The following is an 18804-nucleotide window of genomic DNA, read 5'->3' on the forward strand; positions in this document are numbered from 1 at the left end:
GTCCTGTCTGAATCCTTTAAACCAATACTAAAAATCTGGAAGTTGCATTCACCACAACTCCTCTAACATCCTTAAGTGAAATCAGAAAGTAGATATTAAAACCAGCACAGTAAAATTATTAATTATTCCTTATAATTTGTTTCACTATCTCAGTTAGAGAAAGAACAAGTTCCAGTTTAGGTTAAACTAGAACGCTGGGACTCGGCATAGGACAGATGTGCTCCTGCTGTTCATTTGTTCATCGTACAAAATGAAGAAGTTCGCTACAAAAGCGGCAGCTGCCTCTCAAGGAGCCCAATCCAGCTTCATTATTTACAACAACAACGAACCCAAAAGAGACTCTGAAAAGCAACCAGAGCCTCTTCAGGCACCTTTCAGAAAGTACTTTGTTCAGCGCAAATGTTACTAGAACGTGCATCTCGTACACGAGCATCTTTCCTCTGCATGTGCTAGGAAATCTTAAGCTGCAGCAGCCTCCACTGCAGCTGCCTTACAAAGCAAACTGTTCTGGTGAGAGCAGGCTAGAACAGCATCAAATTATTTCAGAGAAGTTTAATATATACATGCAGGCATTATAATAAGTACTTTACCATTGAGACAGAGCAGCTATCTGTATTATATTTATGTATATATAAAGATCATAAAGCCACAACTAATATGCTTTCACTTAATAGGCATCTCGCCGGCATAAAAGCAACAAGATGTTTATTACAACATACACACAAATTATGCACACTGGGAGACAGGATTATGCTTTAAAATTATATTTTATACAATGTTTTTATAGCTCAAAAGATGTTCTTCTCTTTTATGTGTGGGGTTAATTAGTTCCATTGGCTGGAATTACTCTTTTATGGTTCAAACATTATCTTCAGCGCTAATAATCATGTTGAAATTTGTTCCAATAGTTCATGAAATACTTAGCATATTATGATAGGGGTGAAGAGATGAAGGTCATCAAATACATTCAATTTTCTGTATCACAGTACTCAGCTAGTCCAGTACTGGAAATCTTTTCTTATGGTATATTAAGGTTTCTGTTGTGGACAAATATGGACAAAAAACCAGGAATATTAGATTGGTCAACTTGGACATGGACAAGAACCCAGCAATATTGGATTAGTCAACCTGGAGCTCCAGAGGTCAAAATCTGTTCACCTTTCCACTGGGTTATCCTAATGCAGATTCACTCCTGAGCTGGGATATGCCTTTCGGGTTCTTCACACAACAAGAAGTGTCACACACTGTCTTCCTGATGAAAGGACCTTTTCATGCTGATATTCAGTGACAGAAGAATAGGTAATATTGAGCTAGTGCTCCTCTTCTCCCATTTTATGGTTGATGTTCTTTCTAGGACAACTAGAAACGAAGCTGGCAGCGATTTCCCATCCAGTCTAGAAGAAACAGCATGAAGGGCAAAAAAACATGGCAGAAAGTTTTGAAAAAAGGAATATCCATCTCAGTTACTCATCAGAGGAAAAAGCTTTGAGAAGGTGGAATAAAAAGTATTTTCTGCTAATTTAATCAGAGTTTACCAAAAGGGCTTCTCCGGAAATCATAGTCCTGCCAGTACTGCAGTCAACAGAATAATCTTCAGGGCAAGGAACAGGGCCTCCCTACATCTCCAGATGCACGGGGCCGCGAACTCTGACCCACATCAGCACCAGGCTCTCCCACAACGCAAAGAGCAGACAACAGTGCTGACAAGCAATGACAATAAATAAAGCTAGGGTAATACAGAAAACTAGGGCAGGCAAAACTGGAAATAAAGAATCTCTGTCCCTTTGACAAAACACACATATATGCTCACCCACACCTTTCAAAATCATAACGTTTAATTCAGGATTTCTCTGTACACATTAAAAGAAAAAGAAAAAGCAGCACATCACATCTAAAGTCACTTTTAAAGTTATTGTACATTCCTTTATCTTTTGCAACCCAAGGCTATAAAACATCCTCCAATAATTTCACTGTGAAATTATTAAACCTGAAAACGTAGGTCTTAAGTGTGAATCCCATATTGCCAGCTAAGAGTATGGCTGGCTTCAACCAAATCAGATGACCCAAAACTCAGCTGAAAAAAAAAAACAAACGAACCCACAGGGACCCTACAACATATAACTGCAGCAAGTCAGTCACAACAGTAGCAGGGCTGGGAAGCCCTTTGCCTTCTAGTAATCTGTTTACAATGGAAAAAAATACTGTGAAGCCTGTAAAAGTCATGGAAAGATGAGAGTTCACATGGTAGAGCTGCTGTAGTCACATCAGCTGGAGGACTACATTAGCTAAGCATGACTGTGGGAACCTCCTTGCAGGACATACCTCCATCTAACTCCGCTAGGAGAGGATCAGGTGAACTCACATGGATATTCTAAATGTAAGACAGAAAGAGGTGTTGTGATTGTTTCCATTGCATGTTATTGGGAATCAGATCCACCAGGTCTTAGAGGCACAGTTAAATGCTCGAACGACAACACAGACACCTTGCAAGGTTCACATTGCCAGAAGCTTTTTTTTTTAAGTCATCACCAAAAGTTTTCTAATATCTAAATCACCTGATAGATTTTTCCTGAGAAAGAGTTGATATTGGTTGATAGAGTTGATATTGATACTGATAAGGGCTGATTTTAGGTCAATTAAAAAAAACCCAAAAAACTATCCAAATGAAGAAATTTCATCCATGTTATCACACCTTGCAATTTTTTTCTCCTATGAAAGGAAAGCTCCTTAAATCTAAGACCCACCTTTTGGCAAAATATCCTAGAATATTTTTAACAGCTATGTCTTAAAATAATTTCAGTTCCATGGGTGAAGAAAATTATTTGTTTTGAATCTCTGAATACAGTAATGCTAGGACTCAGAATTTCCTATAAATGTACCTGGGAAGCCAGCCTCCATTCATGAGAACAAAAAAGCATGGTCGTGAAGTGGTGCAGAGCTATTAAATTAGGTAGCAATTAGGACTGGTACAAGAACTGAGAAAGCCAGAAATACATCAAACATTAGTAGATTTACACATCACCTGTTCTTACCTCCCTAAATATCTGCTACAGACTGCTGCTGGGGCTGAATCGTGGGTACCCCAGACTGCTGGGTCCTGCTCAGCATAGCAGCTCTGCCCCTGTAAGCCTCATTCTGCTCTCAAAATCACGTTGTCCCTTCTTGGTATGATACTCACTGACATGTCCTAGTATGCGGGTACATGTTCCACTTAGCAATCAAGCAGCTTCATCACACTGTGTACTGTATTCACTTTGTGGAACATTATGTGAATACTGACTGGCCAAATTTGGCCCATACTCTTATTCTTACTAATTGCAATTTACTTCAGAAATAGACCCACTGAATTTGCTTTCCCAGCACAACAATTTTTCTGGTTATCTCTTTAGTACCTTAACACAATTATGTTCAACTTAGCTGCTGATCTTCAATATTCAAGGTAAATGTTAGGTAATAAACTGTTTTAAATGATCTAACAATTGGGAATAAGTGTCAGCCAACAAAAATTTTTCCCTGAAACACAAAGTCTTTGTTTCTATATTATGTATTTATCAAAGTTAGTCTTGCCATCTATTCATCTTTCTAACCCCTGATTTTAATTTTTTCTACTCATCTGTCTAAGCAGCTCATGGAAGTTACTTAAGACTGGCATCTGAAATGACTCTTACTGTGATGCTTTTCTTTGTGGCATAGATCTCAAATGTCCTATGGTTTATTGCTGGATATTAATTTTAAGCTAGTTTTATGTTCCCTGTTGACAAATTATTTCTCAAAAGATAAAAATGACGCTGTGGAAATCAAAGGTTCTGTAGACATATAACATTTGGGGAAAACGAGGGCTGAAGCTTGTTTTTGAGGTGGACTAGGAATTATACTCCTTTCTCAATACTCCTTTCTCAAATTCTATATGGAAACAATAGTTTCTTATCCTTTCCCCTTCTCCTCTATATAACTTGGAAAATACCTATTTCCAATTTCTTAAAAAATAAAAAAAACCAACCTCACCAATCCAGACACTATCATGCATTATTCCAGAGGAAGATGGCGATAATCAGTCTGAGTAATATTTATGCTCTCAAACTTTCTTTCCCACTCTAAAAGGCAGAATAACGTAGGTCAGTTTTAATGAGGAGCCTTGTGTGTGGCTTTCCCTGCACACTGCACAACAACCTGGCACTTAGGAGTTCATGTTCTCCCTGCACCATCACCATACTTTGTCATTTTTCAACAAGGCTGACTTTTGCCCACAACGCTGAGGACTTTCATATGGCAAAGTCTCTCAGCTGCCTCATTAACTCTGAATCAGTGTGTGCCCTTGCATTGCACAGGATTGTTGCCTCTAGCATTCATTATGCTGCAGTTTAGACAGCCTCTGGCTAAAAACTTTGTAAAACATTATGATGAAATTACTTTCTTGACAACATACAAGTCAATTATAATGTAATTAAAAGATATATTAATCTATTCCCTTGTTTGGCAATAGTATCTTGGTTAAGATCATCCTGTGCATACTTTTATGGTATCTGTGAAATTTTTTGCTATAAATTGCAATCTACTGTTCAAAGCACCTGTTTTTCTGTGAAAGATGTAGCAATTGTAATATCTGTAGAATTAAAGTGGTACAAGCTATTTCGACTCCAGAGTCTCCACTTTTCAGTGCTTGACTCCCCGAGCATTTTGGTAAGTGTTTTTGTTGTTGTGGGGCTGGGCGGTTCTGGGAGAAACCTGGCACCTGGAGGGCTACACTGTCCTCTGGCTGCTCTCCATCCCAGCAGACTCCTGGCTTTCAGCATGTGCTTCTCATAATCCCTCTGCCAAAGAAAGACTGAAATTCCCCTGCATTCACTCTTTACCTTATTACTTCCCGTCCCACTTTCCTCTTTGATGCAATCTCTGTCTTTGCCACCTCTGCACGTCCCAACCAGGCCCTTCTGTTCTTTTCCACAACTTGCCAAAACGATCAGAAACTGAAGTCAGTGCCCCACTGCGCAAGGCAGCAGAGCACAGCAAACTTCAGGCCCCTCTGCCAGCCACACTTGCAAAATGATTTCCCAATATTAATGCCTTTAAACACAGGTGCTTAATGGTTCCTCTTGATCTCCACCTTCAGCCCATCACTCCCAAAACCTCCAACACCCTCCTGCCCTGGGGCAGCCCCTGTGCCACAGGGCTTGAAGAAAAGGCAAGGGACCTCCCTGGAAGGAGAGCAGCTGCTGTGGAAAGAGAGGATGGGGCTGAGGGATGGGGACTGTGGCCGCCCCCAAACCTGGACCTTCCCACACCTTTGAGGACAGCGGCAGGAGCCTGAACAAGCCACTTGCGCAACAAGCACAGCCCATGAGGTCGGTGCTACATCAGAAGGATGCTAAATATTCATTAAGTTCTCACTGCACAGCCTGCCCCTATCGTCTGGATGACAGCAGCACTAACGGGTTTGAGCAGCCCTACGTTCTTCTGCATATTTGCAATTCAACACGCTGCCCAGAGCAACATGTTGAATCCTAAAAGCAAAACAAAGCTTATGTAACTGAGTAACAAACAACATTCAAGCGAACTGCCCTGTGCTCTTGAACATTTTAAAATATTGGTATTGTTGCTATGTAATGTCAATTTGATAAGGTAAAAAAGCAAACAAACAAACAAAAAAACCCTCAAAACACAAAAAGGCACCCCTGCCAAAACAGTTGCCTATGAGTTGTATTTAAATGTGATTTCTCTGCAAGCATTGCAATGTGCCCCATACATATATGTCTAAAAAAGCCTGTTAGAACAGCCACCTTGCAGGTAAAACAAGGATGGAGAGTTGTAAGATACATACTCTTCATCACCACCTTCCTTCTATGACCAAGTGCCTTAATTTACTTGAGCTTCAGCTATTTTATCTTTAAAGCAGGGATAATTTTTGCCCACAGTGATGCTGCGAAGCTAATCTGTCTGATATTTGCCAACACACGAAGGAGCCCCTTGGATGGAAGACTGTATTCTAATAAGTGAGATGTAGGGAAAGCAAGACCAAACCAACAAATGCTGTCTGTATTCTTGCTCACATTTCGATCAGGTTTCATTTGGGCTAGAAAAGTAAGTCAAAATGCTAAACAATAGTTGTTTGTGGGAGAAAAATCAACCCTTCTCATTAGCTGAGTACACACATCCTCCTTTTTCCAAGTCAGCACCTTTAGGACTCTTAAAATGGACAGGGAGGGTAACTAGAGATTCTTTAGAGGCAAGCTTGAAGACAGCATTTCTTCTTAACCTGCTCCTTAACTAGCGAAAAGGAATAATTCATTTGGAAGCAATTGACTCTTTGCTCAGAAAGCCCCAGGGGAAAATTTTAATTGCAGGAGGCTCACCTTCTTCTGGGACATGCTACAGCGAGGGGTGGTTGCCTTTTGAACGTCTTTCAGGCAGATTAAGACACAAAGCTTGGATGCTTATCCTGTTCTCAGTACCTGCTTTGCACTGTGAGGCAGAACTCTGGCTGTAGGCATGTACTGCCCTGCCCCTGCATCCTCCCCACGCACAGAATAATTACTTTCTTTTCATTAATTAGTTGTAATGCATGCATACACATACATAAGTCAAGCAATCCACTGCTGACAGTACAATAGTTTTGGCTTGGAAGTAATGCTAGCCTGGGTTTTCAAAGCCGACAGCCCACTACTACCATGAGCAGGAGAATTAGCTAGGCATAAGCAAGAGCTCTTGGTAAGCTAAGCTTTCCCTGCAAGTTACACGGGTTGCGAGTGTGCCAACTGCAAACCAAGGCACTTTGCTGCTGGTTTTAGAAATGAACACACCAGCAGAAACAATGTAATGATGGTAATATATTAATGCTGTACCAATGTTAATGAAGCATTACCATCAATTTAAACAGGCAGTATGGCTGATTTATAAGCCAATACGTAACCAAGTACAGCACAGCAGATGCTTAGAAAAACAAGCACGTGAAATAGGCATGACAGATATAAAAGGTTTATTAAGGGATGATTTCTGGGAGATCTCTCTCCCAGAATAGTGATATTTTAACATCCTTCCCTGAACACAAACATGGATAACAAACTAAACTTGTCTCGTTATTCTGTGTCCTGTGCTTTGACAGAAACGACTAATGAATTTTGCACAAGAATGAAATGTTTTAACTCATACCTCTGACTGCAGTCTGCTAGGGAAAATGGTCACTTAGAATTAACTTCAGAGGAACTAATCAGAGGGATGAATCTAGTATATAATAAAAATGGTTGTCTAATCCATCATTCAGTCCAACTAATCAAAATTCTTAAAAAAATACGCCAGCATACTATCTGGCAATGCATGACAAAATAAGAAAAAAAGAAGCTGGTGGGGGGAAGCCTTCATGCCTAATTTGTCACCTAAGGCTGATGAACTCCAGTGTGAAAACTGAAGAAAATTAAATGCTAACCTATAAACATTTCAACTAGGCAAAAGTGAATACGCAGTTGGCATTTAAATTAAAAGCTCTAGTCTGCACACATCTGTCTCTTTGTTCCCTTTAAAAAGGACATTTTGCCACCAAAAAAGCCTCAGCATTATCTACTTAGTACAGGTGGTGGGTTTAGATACTATAGACTCAATTTTGACACTTAAAGCTATCGGCTCATTAAGATAGTAAAGAAGTCAAACCCATCAGAGATGAAATCCTGTCTGAGCCAATTAAGTTGGGCAAAATCACTTTTAATGTGCCCCGTGTTTTTCAGTCAGAAGCTTTATCACTACAAGTGTTCATAATGGGTTATATGAAAAACTGAGTGTTTATGAAGTTCTGTGTTTGACATAGCCCGTCCACGGCTAGCTGTGATAGCTGTGGCCCTCACCACACACAAACGTGCCAGCATCCCGCCAGCCTCCTACCTTGGCTCCATCCACACTGATAATCCGGTAGCTGCTTCTCGTGCTGTCATAGAAGTAGGAAACAGTTACGGCCTGCTTGCTCGCGGGGACCCAGTTCTTCTTTGTGCTGGGGTCAATTTGGAAGACATGGGCTCTGGTGGTGAAGATGGGCTGCTCTCTAGAATAGGGAGGGACAGGAGAAACACAGGCATGAGTCCCTGGGAGATGAAGTGTCCCAGAGGCCCTGGCTCGCCCGGCACCCAGCCTCGCGAGGCAGAGGATGCCAGCGACCGCGTCCCCATCTTGGCCACGCGATGTGACTCACAGTGTCCTGAGTCATTGCCAGAGCCCAGGAGGTGAACAGCAGCACAAGGCCATATTTTCTCCCCATGTTATATTAATTGGGTACCCCACTTTTTTCTCAAAACTGATAATACTTATTTCAAGGAAAGGACAGTCACATGCATCCTTTCCCAGTGCACAGATTTTGCTAAAGACAGAAACAACCCCCACGCGGATGCCTTTGCTCCTATCACTCATTCACGTGAGTTGCTACTTAGAGCCAGAACCTCTCTGCAGATTCCCCCACTCTAGCAGAGTAAAGGCAGGGTATAATTATTGAAATATTAAAATCCCTCTCCTCAGAATCAGACTGTTCTATGCATGTGCATGAAAACTTCACCAAATGCAAAAATAGTTAATCATCTCGGGAAACAAGGGGAAAAAACACTGCCAAATCCCTGTATTGCATTTCAGTGCAACAAGCAGTATCTCTGGGTAAAATACTGCCTCTGACACCCCACTCCTCAACTTTATCAACCTGCAGGTGTTTGTACACAACAAGAAGATTTCACTCATGATCAAGGGTTTTGGTTTTACCTTATACATGTGGCAATGCAAACCACATGTAAGAGCAGAGAAGATGCAGGACCAAAAGAACAAAACACAATACAAAAAAAGTCAGTTAGGTTCAAGATCAGAATAGAGACTTATTTAAAGGCCCTAAAATTAAATCCACTGCAAATTATAACTTTAATCCAAATTTAGAAGTGGAAGTGACCTGCAAGTCAAGACTATGGTGTTTATAAATATGTTTTTGTGCTTTTAGTTCTTGAAAGCTACAGTAAATAACGGTATATATTAATTAAGTGTATCATTCGGCATATTCTTACTATGCACAAAATATTATATCATCAATAGTTCAACTTGACAGAATTATGCTAGGATTCAAAAATAATTGTATTACAATAGAGTACATCATTGTTAACTCCCCAAAATATTTAGCACATGCAAACCAAAAAGGCCGCCATACAGAACTGTGCACAAAACAAATGAGGAGAGCTAGGTGAAAGGCCAAAAATCTCCCTCTCTCATCTATTATTCTTTTCTATTCGTATAAAGAATTCTTTTCTATTATTCTCAGTCCTGGAGTTTTGGAATTATGTTTTTATTAATGTTTCTATAATCTTCAACTCCTTTTATATCAACCTCTGTGTTTTTAGAATATAACAACTTCAGGGACTGTATGTAGGAACTGTATACAACATCAAGCACAATCTTAACTGTTAAATGCTGCTATATTACAAGTAATTAAAAAGCAATCACACCAAAAATCGATATTAAAATTAAGGAGACTAAATTTACTAGTATTAAACAGATGAAGCAATCTAACTGTATGATTAGCTCAGGAGAGATGGTGGGATCTTGCAAAGCCCAATAAGGCCTAAGAAAGGAGAAAATGAAACTGTTTTTTTTTCCCTTTCAAGACATATGCGAAGTTTTACATTTTCCAGGGGCTGACAAGCAAGTTTCTGGATAGACAGCTGTGCTGAACTCAGTAAAACACTTCTATGAAATAAATTTAAAATATAACAGGACTGTCATGTTACAGCTGTGGAAGAGTATCATTCACTCCAGCTCTTCCTCATCAGCAGCTCACTGAATCTGACTCTCATTTCATACACTAAAATCACAGAATCACAGAAGGGTTGAGGCGGAAGGGACCTCTGGAGATCATCTAGTCCAATCCCCCTGCTCAAGCAGGGTCACCTAGAGCACGTTGCCCCGGTGCAGTCCTCAGCTAGGAAAAAAAGGGTAGGTCTTTGTATCATTTTTTAAATATTTCAATCATACATTACAAAGGATTAGCAGTGTGAAGCCCAAGAAGGTCACGTTTTTATGAAGCAAGTAAAAGCAACTGAACTTTCTGCTTCCCTTCCCATAAAATGCATGGAAGTGTCACCTGAGTGACAGTGGTTTATTTGCAGTAAGGAATGCAGGGGAGTTTCCCCCAAGCTACTTACTCTTTTACTCTAAAAATATATACATTCTGTGAGTGGAGCTAAGTAAAAGGAGAATTTCTCCTTTTACTTAGCTTTGAGTTTTTAGTGGATTCTATTAATAATTGTTTTTTGCTAATGCTAATACGACCTATATATTTCAGGCCTAACTTTCAAAAGTTTCAGATTTTTCCTTCCTGAAAGCTCATCCCACAACAATTGCATTTCTGTTAAGACATCTTAGCAATGCCAGAAAACAACGTTTGAAATTTTGCCTGGCCTCTCTGCAGCAGTGGCAGTAACCATATAAAGCAAATCTGGATATAATGAAAGCAGGATGAAGTGAAAAACAAAAAACCTCCATTTTTTCCAGAAGTCTTACAGCAACTTACTGTCAACATGAGCTGTATACCTGCATCCAAGTAGCTAAATTAATGGAAAATAAAGTTCAGGTCTTGAAATACCCATCTGACCATTCATTTGTGACTTTTGTTAAAAACTAAAGGCAAAACTTGACTGCGTTTCTAACCCTTATGATTATTAAAACAAACAAGAAAAGCACACTTTGTCTTCCTAGGTGCAAACAGCAGCCCTATTGGTCATGCAGTTTGCTAGCTGATATGCTATTACAAAAAAAAAAAGGTGTTAAGTGTTTTAACACATCCAAGATAAGTCATCTATTGACCTATAATTGAGTCCCCAGTGCGGACAGGCCAGTTGGTTGCTCTTCATCCACCCCTCTGGCCTTTCTGCCAGGGTCAGCTCTAGAGGAAATCGAGGCCCATGACAGATTTTTGACTTGTGGGAACAGACAAAGCCTCCACGAGATGCACCCTCCCATAAGGATGGTCCAGCTTTGGCTTGTAGTAATTAAGACGAGGCATTTTGGCGCAACGATCCTCTGGCCATGTGTCTCCTGCTCACAGCCCACTCCTGCTCTGTCCCATCGTTGCTGCCGAATTCACTCGCCGGTCTGCGCCCAGCTTCTCCCCAAGAAATGCAAACCCCTGAGCACGGCCCGTGAGCCCAGCATGGCCAGAGATGGGACGAAAGCTCACTTTCCAAATCGCCAGTCTGGATTTGCAAATCCAGCAGTTTTGCTACTAATGAGCTCCAGTGGCCCAACTTTTAATCTGGGGGATAAATGTCTGCATTCGGGGGCTCCCAAACTCTTCTGACCAGTGAAGCACATACATGCAACTATAAAACTGTAGCATTCTATCTTCAGTTGAAACACTGTCAATTATATACTTTTACAACACTTACCACGGCCTGATAGACCTCCAAATTGAGATTATTAATCACTTGCAACTTTTGACATTAAAGAAAGCATTTCACTAACAGAGGAATTATTTCATTTTCCAGGATTTCTCTCCTTTTTGTTTTATCAGAGATTTATCAAGTTTTACATCTAAAAAAACCCAACATTACTAACTTGAAATTCTTGTAGCACATCCTGTGTTATCTGATGTCTGAGCTCCTGTAATCTGGTGATTATGTGTAATTGTCAGTTTTACTGGGGAGGCAGGGAGTAATATCATTTCTAGCTACCAGAGTTGTGGAAGCTGTAAATCAGAAGACAAAGAGAATTTATGAATGTTTAAAATCTCATGAATTTTAACCAAAGTTGTTAATGATTGATTAAATACATTTCTCTTAAAAAAAATTTTTTTTTAATTAATTTGACAGTAACATCCAATGTTTAAAGTAAAACTACTGGAAATTAGCAAATGGAGACCTAAACTATAGTTAACAGTTATAGTTCTTTGTTTAATAATGCAGATTAAGACAGAAAATACACTTTGATGAGTTTTGGTGGTGAGAGGCGTTTCTGTGACCAGCATGTTTTATAAATACAATTATAATTTTCAAGCCACGGTTTTGTGCGTCTTTGTTAACTTCTAACTTCCATCCTCATGTCATTTGAGACAAATCTCAAGTAAAAAGAAATAATTCTCTATTAATTAAGAAATATGTTGTTAACCTTTTCCTAAGGATTAAAAAACCCTAAGACTCTAAAGCTAATGAACTACATCCACAGCTGTGAGAGATACATTATCGCTTTCTGATTAATATATAACCATGCCAAATTTTACGAGCGTATAACTAGCTGTACTACAAACCACATGTTTTATATTGCTATTCCTAATCAACAGGAACAGGCTTTCTCTTATGAAAAGTTCAAATTATTTAATTCAAAGTTCCTTGTTTAATATTTGAATCACGGATGTAACCAGTGATTTAAATCACTTGAGCTGTAAGCTATCTTTGCTGATTTTAAGCCAGCACTGTAATGTCTGCAAGCTTTGGGATCTCTGCGGCCGATGGAGTTATGGCTTGGAAAGCTCCAGGCCGGCCACTGTGCGGGATCTCGCTGTCGGCTGAGCCCATGTGACGCGCAGGGGCTGCTCACAGCCACCCACTGCTCTGGAACAAGGCCTTGAGTACAGAAACATTCACGGTTTTGAGCAACTTTTTGGTAATAAGTGCAATATCATGACTCGAGGACTTGCCTACAGGTAAGGACGTGGGTTCATTTAAATATGCTAAGAGCTAAATGCATGTCGGGCGGCCGCCCTGTTGGCTGAACAACAAATAAAAAGAACTAAGCAGCTCCTTTACTTGTTGTAGTATCTGGAATGACAGATATTTGTGACAGAAATTTTGCCTGGTATTATAGTGGAAACAGAAATATTATTTGCACATTTTGTGAAAAGCTTCCAATGCATCACATACAATGTTACATTAAAAGAATTCTCAGGTTTCTGAGGATTATTTGTGCTATCCCTACACTGACAAGAGAGAGAGCTTTGCATTAACAGTCTAATCTGTCAATCTAAATAAAGATATTCTTCCAAAATATGTCCTCATATAACTGACATTTGGTACAGGATGCACATGCCTCTAAACAGTGCATCAGGGTAATTTTTGGAATGTGGCACTTCCTGCTACAGGCCATCTTCATGCACACACTGATATTTATCCTACCTGACAGCGCCAAAAGATCTGCAGTGATTTGCTGTAGTAAGTATTAGATAAGGAGGATCTCCCAAGAAAGAAAAAGAGTACTAGCACAAAATCCTAGACTGTGACATAGCCCTCCCCATCATTGCAGCCACACGTCATGATACAAAGATTTGCACTTGCTAAATGCAATATGATAAACATGGTGTCAAAAGTTATTTGGATCAAGCATTGCCACACTGGCAGCACTATAAACAAAAAGAACAAACCTTAGATGTGTACATTAGTCTAATTTGGAGTGCCAAATGTATTTATGGTAGTCTAAAAATAAACAACACTGCTAGAAAGGAAAGCGTTGTTTCCATATTACCCCTCCCCAGCTTTAGCTAGCAGCATGCACAGATCTCCCCCCAGCGCCCTGATGGCCGTGTCGCTCCCTGCATGCGACCAAGGTCCCGACACCAGCCCAAAAGCCGCCGGGACCTTCTCATGCCTCTGACTTCCAACAAACGCGTGCACAGCTCCAAAAGCTAACGGCACATTAGTGAGCCAAGCGCACAGCTTCGGTCCCAAATAAATCAGAACAAGCGTGTCTTATAGCTTGAAGGCTACAAGCTCTGCAGTCACCTCTCCTCGGCTCTCAGAGGAGACGATCCAGATGCCACCCAGCAGCGAGGACCCTCGCGGGCAGTGAGATTTTTCTTATGTTTGAAATATTCATCTGGGTGAAAGTCCAGACAAATAATGATTCCTGAAAAATGACTTGTAAAAATACCACTTCACCTATCCAAGCAAAACTCATCTGTTCACACACGCATGTCTCAAACTTAAAACAAACAAACAACCTGCCCCATTCTCCAAACCCACCCAAACCACCAAAAGCAAAGTAAAGGCACAGCTCTAAAGAAGTACATGGCCCCTCCTTAGGGAAAAATTACACTTCATGTTATCCCACACGGTAATCAGCATGCTGGCTGAAGTTTATCCACAAAAATGAATCTTTGCTCAAAACAAAAGAGCTAATCAGCTGTCCCTCAGCCTGCCGACTACACGTACTGAAGGTTCTTGGCTTTGTATCAAATCTTTTCACAAAGCGGAAAAACGCATGAATTACCCTCCAACTGATGAATAAGAGCAGCGCTTAGAGGACCCGTTCCTAATCTCACCTCCGGAGAAGCCAAGACGTGCAAACCGCTCTTGCGCTTGTCGCAAAGGAGGCAAGCGCAGGTGTGTCAGGCTGAAGCTCTGCGGCGCCGGGACCTCAGCGCGTGCCGCAGGCCAGCACGTGGCTCGGCRCCGGAGCCCGGACGGGCAGCACGGGCCCGGGCGGCACGAGCCGCGGGGACGGGCACCGCAGCGCCTTGGGGGCTCCCGGGGCAGGGCCATGAGAGCTCACGCGTGGAGCTAGCGTGTGGACAAGGTGTGCAGGCAGGGCAGTGGCTGTCTACCTTAAGTTAAATATATAGGTAGCAAGCTAGGGAGTTGTTTTGTTTTTTTTTTAAATAAAGCTGATTTTGCACCTTTCTGAGACTCAGCTGTCCAAAATCGAAATAGATTTGCGTGTACTATCCATGAAAAGGCAGCTAGGCTTTCTAGGCATTCATTGCCACTGTCACGCAGAGCAGCACGGGGCTGCAGAGTGGCAAACAAATCCCACGCGCTTTACAGATGTGACAGCCACAAACCGACATTACGGAAGGAGGCAGCTTGCTACCTTCCCAAACTGGTACACGCTAATTAATTTGGGTCAGTGGGATTGCATCAGATCCAACAGGCAAGTCGGAGTGTCGGCCGCCAGCCTGCACAGCGATCAGAAGGGAAGAGCTTGTGTCAGCTCACAAGACTGCGAAATTCATAGCGTGAGGGAAGCAGGTGGGTAATGGCTCCATTTTACACCTGAGGCAACTGCCGCGGAGAGCAGGACGGCATCCCGGCTAACAGAGCCAGCAGCAAACCTGGAAATAAAATCAAATCGCCTCACTGCTGCTGCTCCACAGCTTTGCTATCGCTAACTTGGCAGGGCAGTTTGGTATGAGACCTTCCACTCGGGGAAGTTTTGAACTATGCTAATTTAAAAGGCTCTACCAACATTCGAATATTCACCGCTCAATAAAAGAGGCTATTGTAAAAAATGAACAGCCTTCACAGACAAGAGAGAAGCTCTCAGCAATTTTAGCAGTTTCTCCCACCCGATTTGGGGGCAGGCAGGGTGCCAATCCTTGGGAAACACCCTCCCACAGGCAGGAGGAGCGGATCCAGCGGCTGGACCGCGCTGCCTAAAAGTGGCTCAGCCTCTCTGCTTTCCGCCCGCTCCGGCGTCCCGGCCAGGCTGCGAGGCCATCGCGCACCTCTCGGCCAGGTCTAATTAGCTCCTGTTTGTCCTCAGGTGCAAACAGCCCCTTTCACTCGAGTATTTCCAAAGCAGAAGTTATGTGGAAGGACGGAGAAGCAACCCGGAGCGAAGCAGGACAGAAGAGGTAGCAATGGAGCTCCGAGATGGAAAAGGGAGGCCCCAGCAGCCGTCCCACGTGAGGAGCGGAGCAGCAGGCTCAGAGCCGCAGGCTGGGCTAGCAGGAGGCCACTGCACTTGATTTTTGCATTTTTTTCTCTGTAAAAAAAATGCAGGAACCTCCTAAACTGCATTCGTTAGTACTCCAGTATCCAAACATTGCATTCGCAGGCATCTTTTTGCTGCAGGACAGAATCACAGTTACTCTGGCTGTAAAAATAGGAGTGTAAGTGGGACAACTTTTGAAAAACCTAGACTATTTGGACAGCGATTACACCATACCTAAAAAGGTGAAAACAAAAAAGAGATAAAGCTATTTTTTAAGTATATTTTACCCAGTTTCAAAGTCCCTGTTTGTGATTTTTCAGTTGCTGAAATTCATGTGTTTTGTACCCGCACCTCCACCCTCATCAGTGACCGCGATGAGGTTACCCGCTCGGAAAGCAGCTCTGCATTCAGCAGCAGTGCTAATTAAGGGCAAGGTCAGGCAACTTGTTCAAATAACCACAACCGTGATTCTCTAGTGCCTACTTTATACTACATTTGATATCAGCTCACCTGAAGAAACACRTTAAATTCTTGCCATCTTTTTAGCTCTCTTCTTTTAAAGGAATTATTATTTTAACAGACAGAATGTAATTAGCAGAAGTGTTTCTTGCATTTGTAGGAAATGTAATAGTTCTAGTTACTTAGACACAAACAATTAAGAAAAAAAGACCGAGCTAGCTAAAGAGGAACTTACTGTTAAAAGCACAGATGTTAATTAAATTCATTTTAGATTTGCAGCTGAGTCCAAAACAATAAATCTTCAGGACAAAAGCTCTCAGAGTGAAAATCATTGTAACATCTGTGCGATCTCACAATACCATTGTGCCTTTATGAAGTCAATATATAAATTAAAAGGCTTAACTTGGGCAGTGAAAAAGCTTGCACTTTACTTACTGGGCTACCTCCAGAGGCTTATTAACCTTTCAAGATATTCTATGAGTAAGACATACACAGGTGATAAGAACTGAACTGAACTAATACTTTACAGGTAAGATTGTCTATTGAAAAAAAACAAATTCAGGCTGCCAGTATGACAGATCACGAACAAAGATCATGAAAGTTTATTTTGGAGCATATGTGTGTGAAACTGGTTGTGTAACTTTGATTATTTTAGAGATTCTCCTTTAGAAGACTTTGAAAGAGGATCCATACATTTGCACCCAAGAAATGCTTACATGGCCTCTCATTTACACAGGGATAAATGCAAACCCAGTAAAACTGAGGAAAATAGATTATTGTACTCTGTTTTCCCCCTTTGCTAGGATAGATACACACTCTCCTGCCCTTAGTGACAAATGAGGCTGTATCAATGCATAAACAGACTCCCCAAAGCCTTCATATTTCTCTGGACAGCTTAAAAATTATATCTTCTGGGTTTGCCTCAGTTCCAGTAGAGTTAATGCTTTTAGTACAGCCTCCTCTGACACAAAAAAAAAGGTACTGCTTGCACTGTAATATTTCACTGACAGATTTTCATTGTAAATTGAAAGTATAAATCTTGAACTAGATAGTGCAAGTTTGTAAGAAAGCCTGAAACCAGTCTCTCTCTCTCTTTTTTGCTCTGATGCCCACACTTTCCCATCCCAATGCAAACTCAGGGCACATCCTGTCTGTTACTGCTCACTTTTTTTTTTTTCTCCTCTTCAGCAAAGGAGAAATAAGGAGGCAGCTTGCAAATTTGAGGTACACCATGTTCCTCGAGCACCGTTCCCTGACTCATCCTCGGGGAGGGCATTTGCACAAGCAAGGTGGATAGGCCCATGGGCGCACTGAGGTCTTCATTTGCAGCTTTAAGATGCAAGAATACCCCAGACTTTATGCAGGTAAACACACGGCCATGCAGCCTGGCAGCCAATTCTGGAGGGAGTCCAAACAACAGTTTTTTGGAGCTTCCTCCAAGAAAGAGGAGCAGCATCCCCGTGGAAGGAGCTCTGGCCTGGGCAGCGCTGAGGCGCAGGACGCCCAGGCGCAGACGGTGCTGGCAGCCGAAGCAGGTCCATGCGGCCTCAGGGCGCCACAGCCCCTCGGGCAAAACACACACACTGAGCCCTCGTCATCCTCCTCCTTGATGGAGGATGTGCTGTTCTAGTGCTAGCATTGGGGAGAAACGGTCAAAGAGGAGAAAAAAAATGTAGACACAGCCTTGGAGGAAGAACGTCATGTATTGCACTTGAAAAAGATGGGGCGCATTCTTTAGCGTGTTAGTTGAGTCCTAGTTGCTAGTTGAGTTCTCTTTTTTTTTTTATTGTTATTATTATTAATCCTTTGCACTGTGTCCTTCGTGTTGCAGAAGGCAGGGGATAGTCTGAGGTTGTGTGTGCCATTTCGGGTTTATTTTAAAAAATAGAGAGGTTATATTTTGGAGAAAAGCCTCCAAATTTGATTTAAATGCATCTTGTCTACAAGCATAAGATTAAAGTAAAAGATCATCTGTGTGTGTTTGTGCATGTAAGACACACCGACACCACCAGGGCAACATGTTTAGGATTTTCTTCCCCTCCCATGTGAGAAGAATCTGAATGCCAGATGAGGTTATCTTCGCACAAACAATCTGAAAAGCTGATTTTAATCAGTAACATAATCAAGGCCTCACTATTGCGAAATAATATGATTAAACTCTCCCTTATTTCAGACACCACAGAACTAAGCAGACCCTTGGAGGAGAGTTCTTGTGTGCATTAATCCATGCATGTAATCATTGACAGGCTTGCCCATACACTATTCAAATGCTCTCCCGAGGCTTTTCTTCCACTTATACTAAAACAAAACAAAAAAAGGCAATCAGTTCAGTTTAAAGAACAAGTTGTATAACTTTTTGATCTACTGCCTGCAGGATCCAAGATGGGATCCCTCCAGCCAGGCCGTCGGGAGGAAGCACTCCGGTGTCCCTCGTGCGTGCGGGGTGCTGCTTGTGGTCACCCGAGACCCTGCCAAAACACCTGGGAGGTCTATAAACACTCGCATTTCTGAGAGGACATGAACAAGGGCGCTGACAGATGGTTTAGCACGATGACGCGCGCCTTCAGTGAAACTTGAACATGTAAAAATTAAAGGCAATTAATGAACAAACAATTTACCCCATAAAGGGTTAGGCAGCTGCAAGCAAGGCAGTGCCCACGCCAGATTTCAGGCACGTGCAGCAGCTTGCCTGTGCGG

General features: G+C 41.8%; 1 protein-coding gene across 25 annotated transcripts in view; it reads right to left on the reverse strand.

The window, feature by feature from the left end:
* Window positions 1-18804, reverse strand: part of HOMER2 (homer scaffold protein 2) — a 101886-nt gene that overhangs the window by 28643 nt on the left and 54439 nt on the right. For 15 of the 25 annotated variants that reach the window (XM_026060582.1, XM_026060576.1, XM_026060571.1 and 12 more), the window contains 2 exons: window positions 11563-11692; window positions 7870-8026 (listed from right to left, as the gene is read on the reverse strand). In XM_026060582.1, the coding sequence (XP_025916367.1) occupies window positions 7870-8026; window positions 11563-11582 (177 nt within the window). In that variant the 5' untranslated portion in view covers window positions 11583-11692. Of the gene's footprint in view, window positions 1-7869; window positions 8027-10812; window positions 11093-11562; window positions 11693-18804 lie in introns of those variants that run through there. The other 10 variants (XM_026060594.1, XM_026060598.1, XM_026060593.1 and 7 more) reach the window with 2 other exon arrangements.

The sequence above is a fragment of the Apteryx rowi genome, unplaced genomic scaffold (assembly GCF_003343035.1).
Source record: "Apteryx rowi isolate R43461 unplaced genomic scaffold, aptRow1 scaffold_17, whole genome shotgun sequence".
In the NCBI taxonomy this organism is placed as follows: Eukaryota; Metazoa; Chordata; class Aves; order Apterygiformes; family Apterygidae; genus Apteryx; species Apteryx rowi.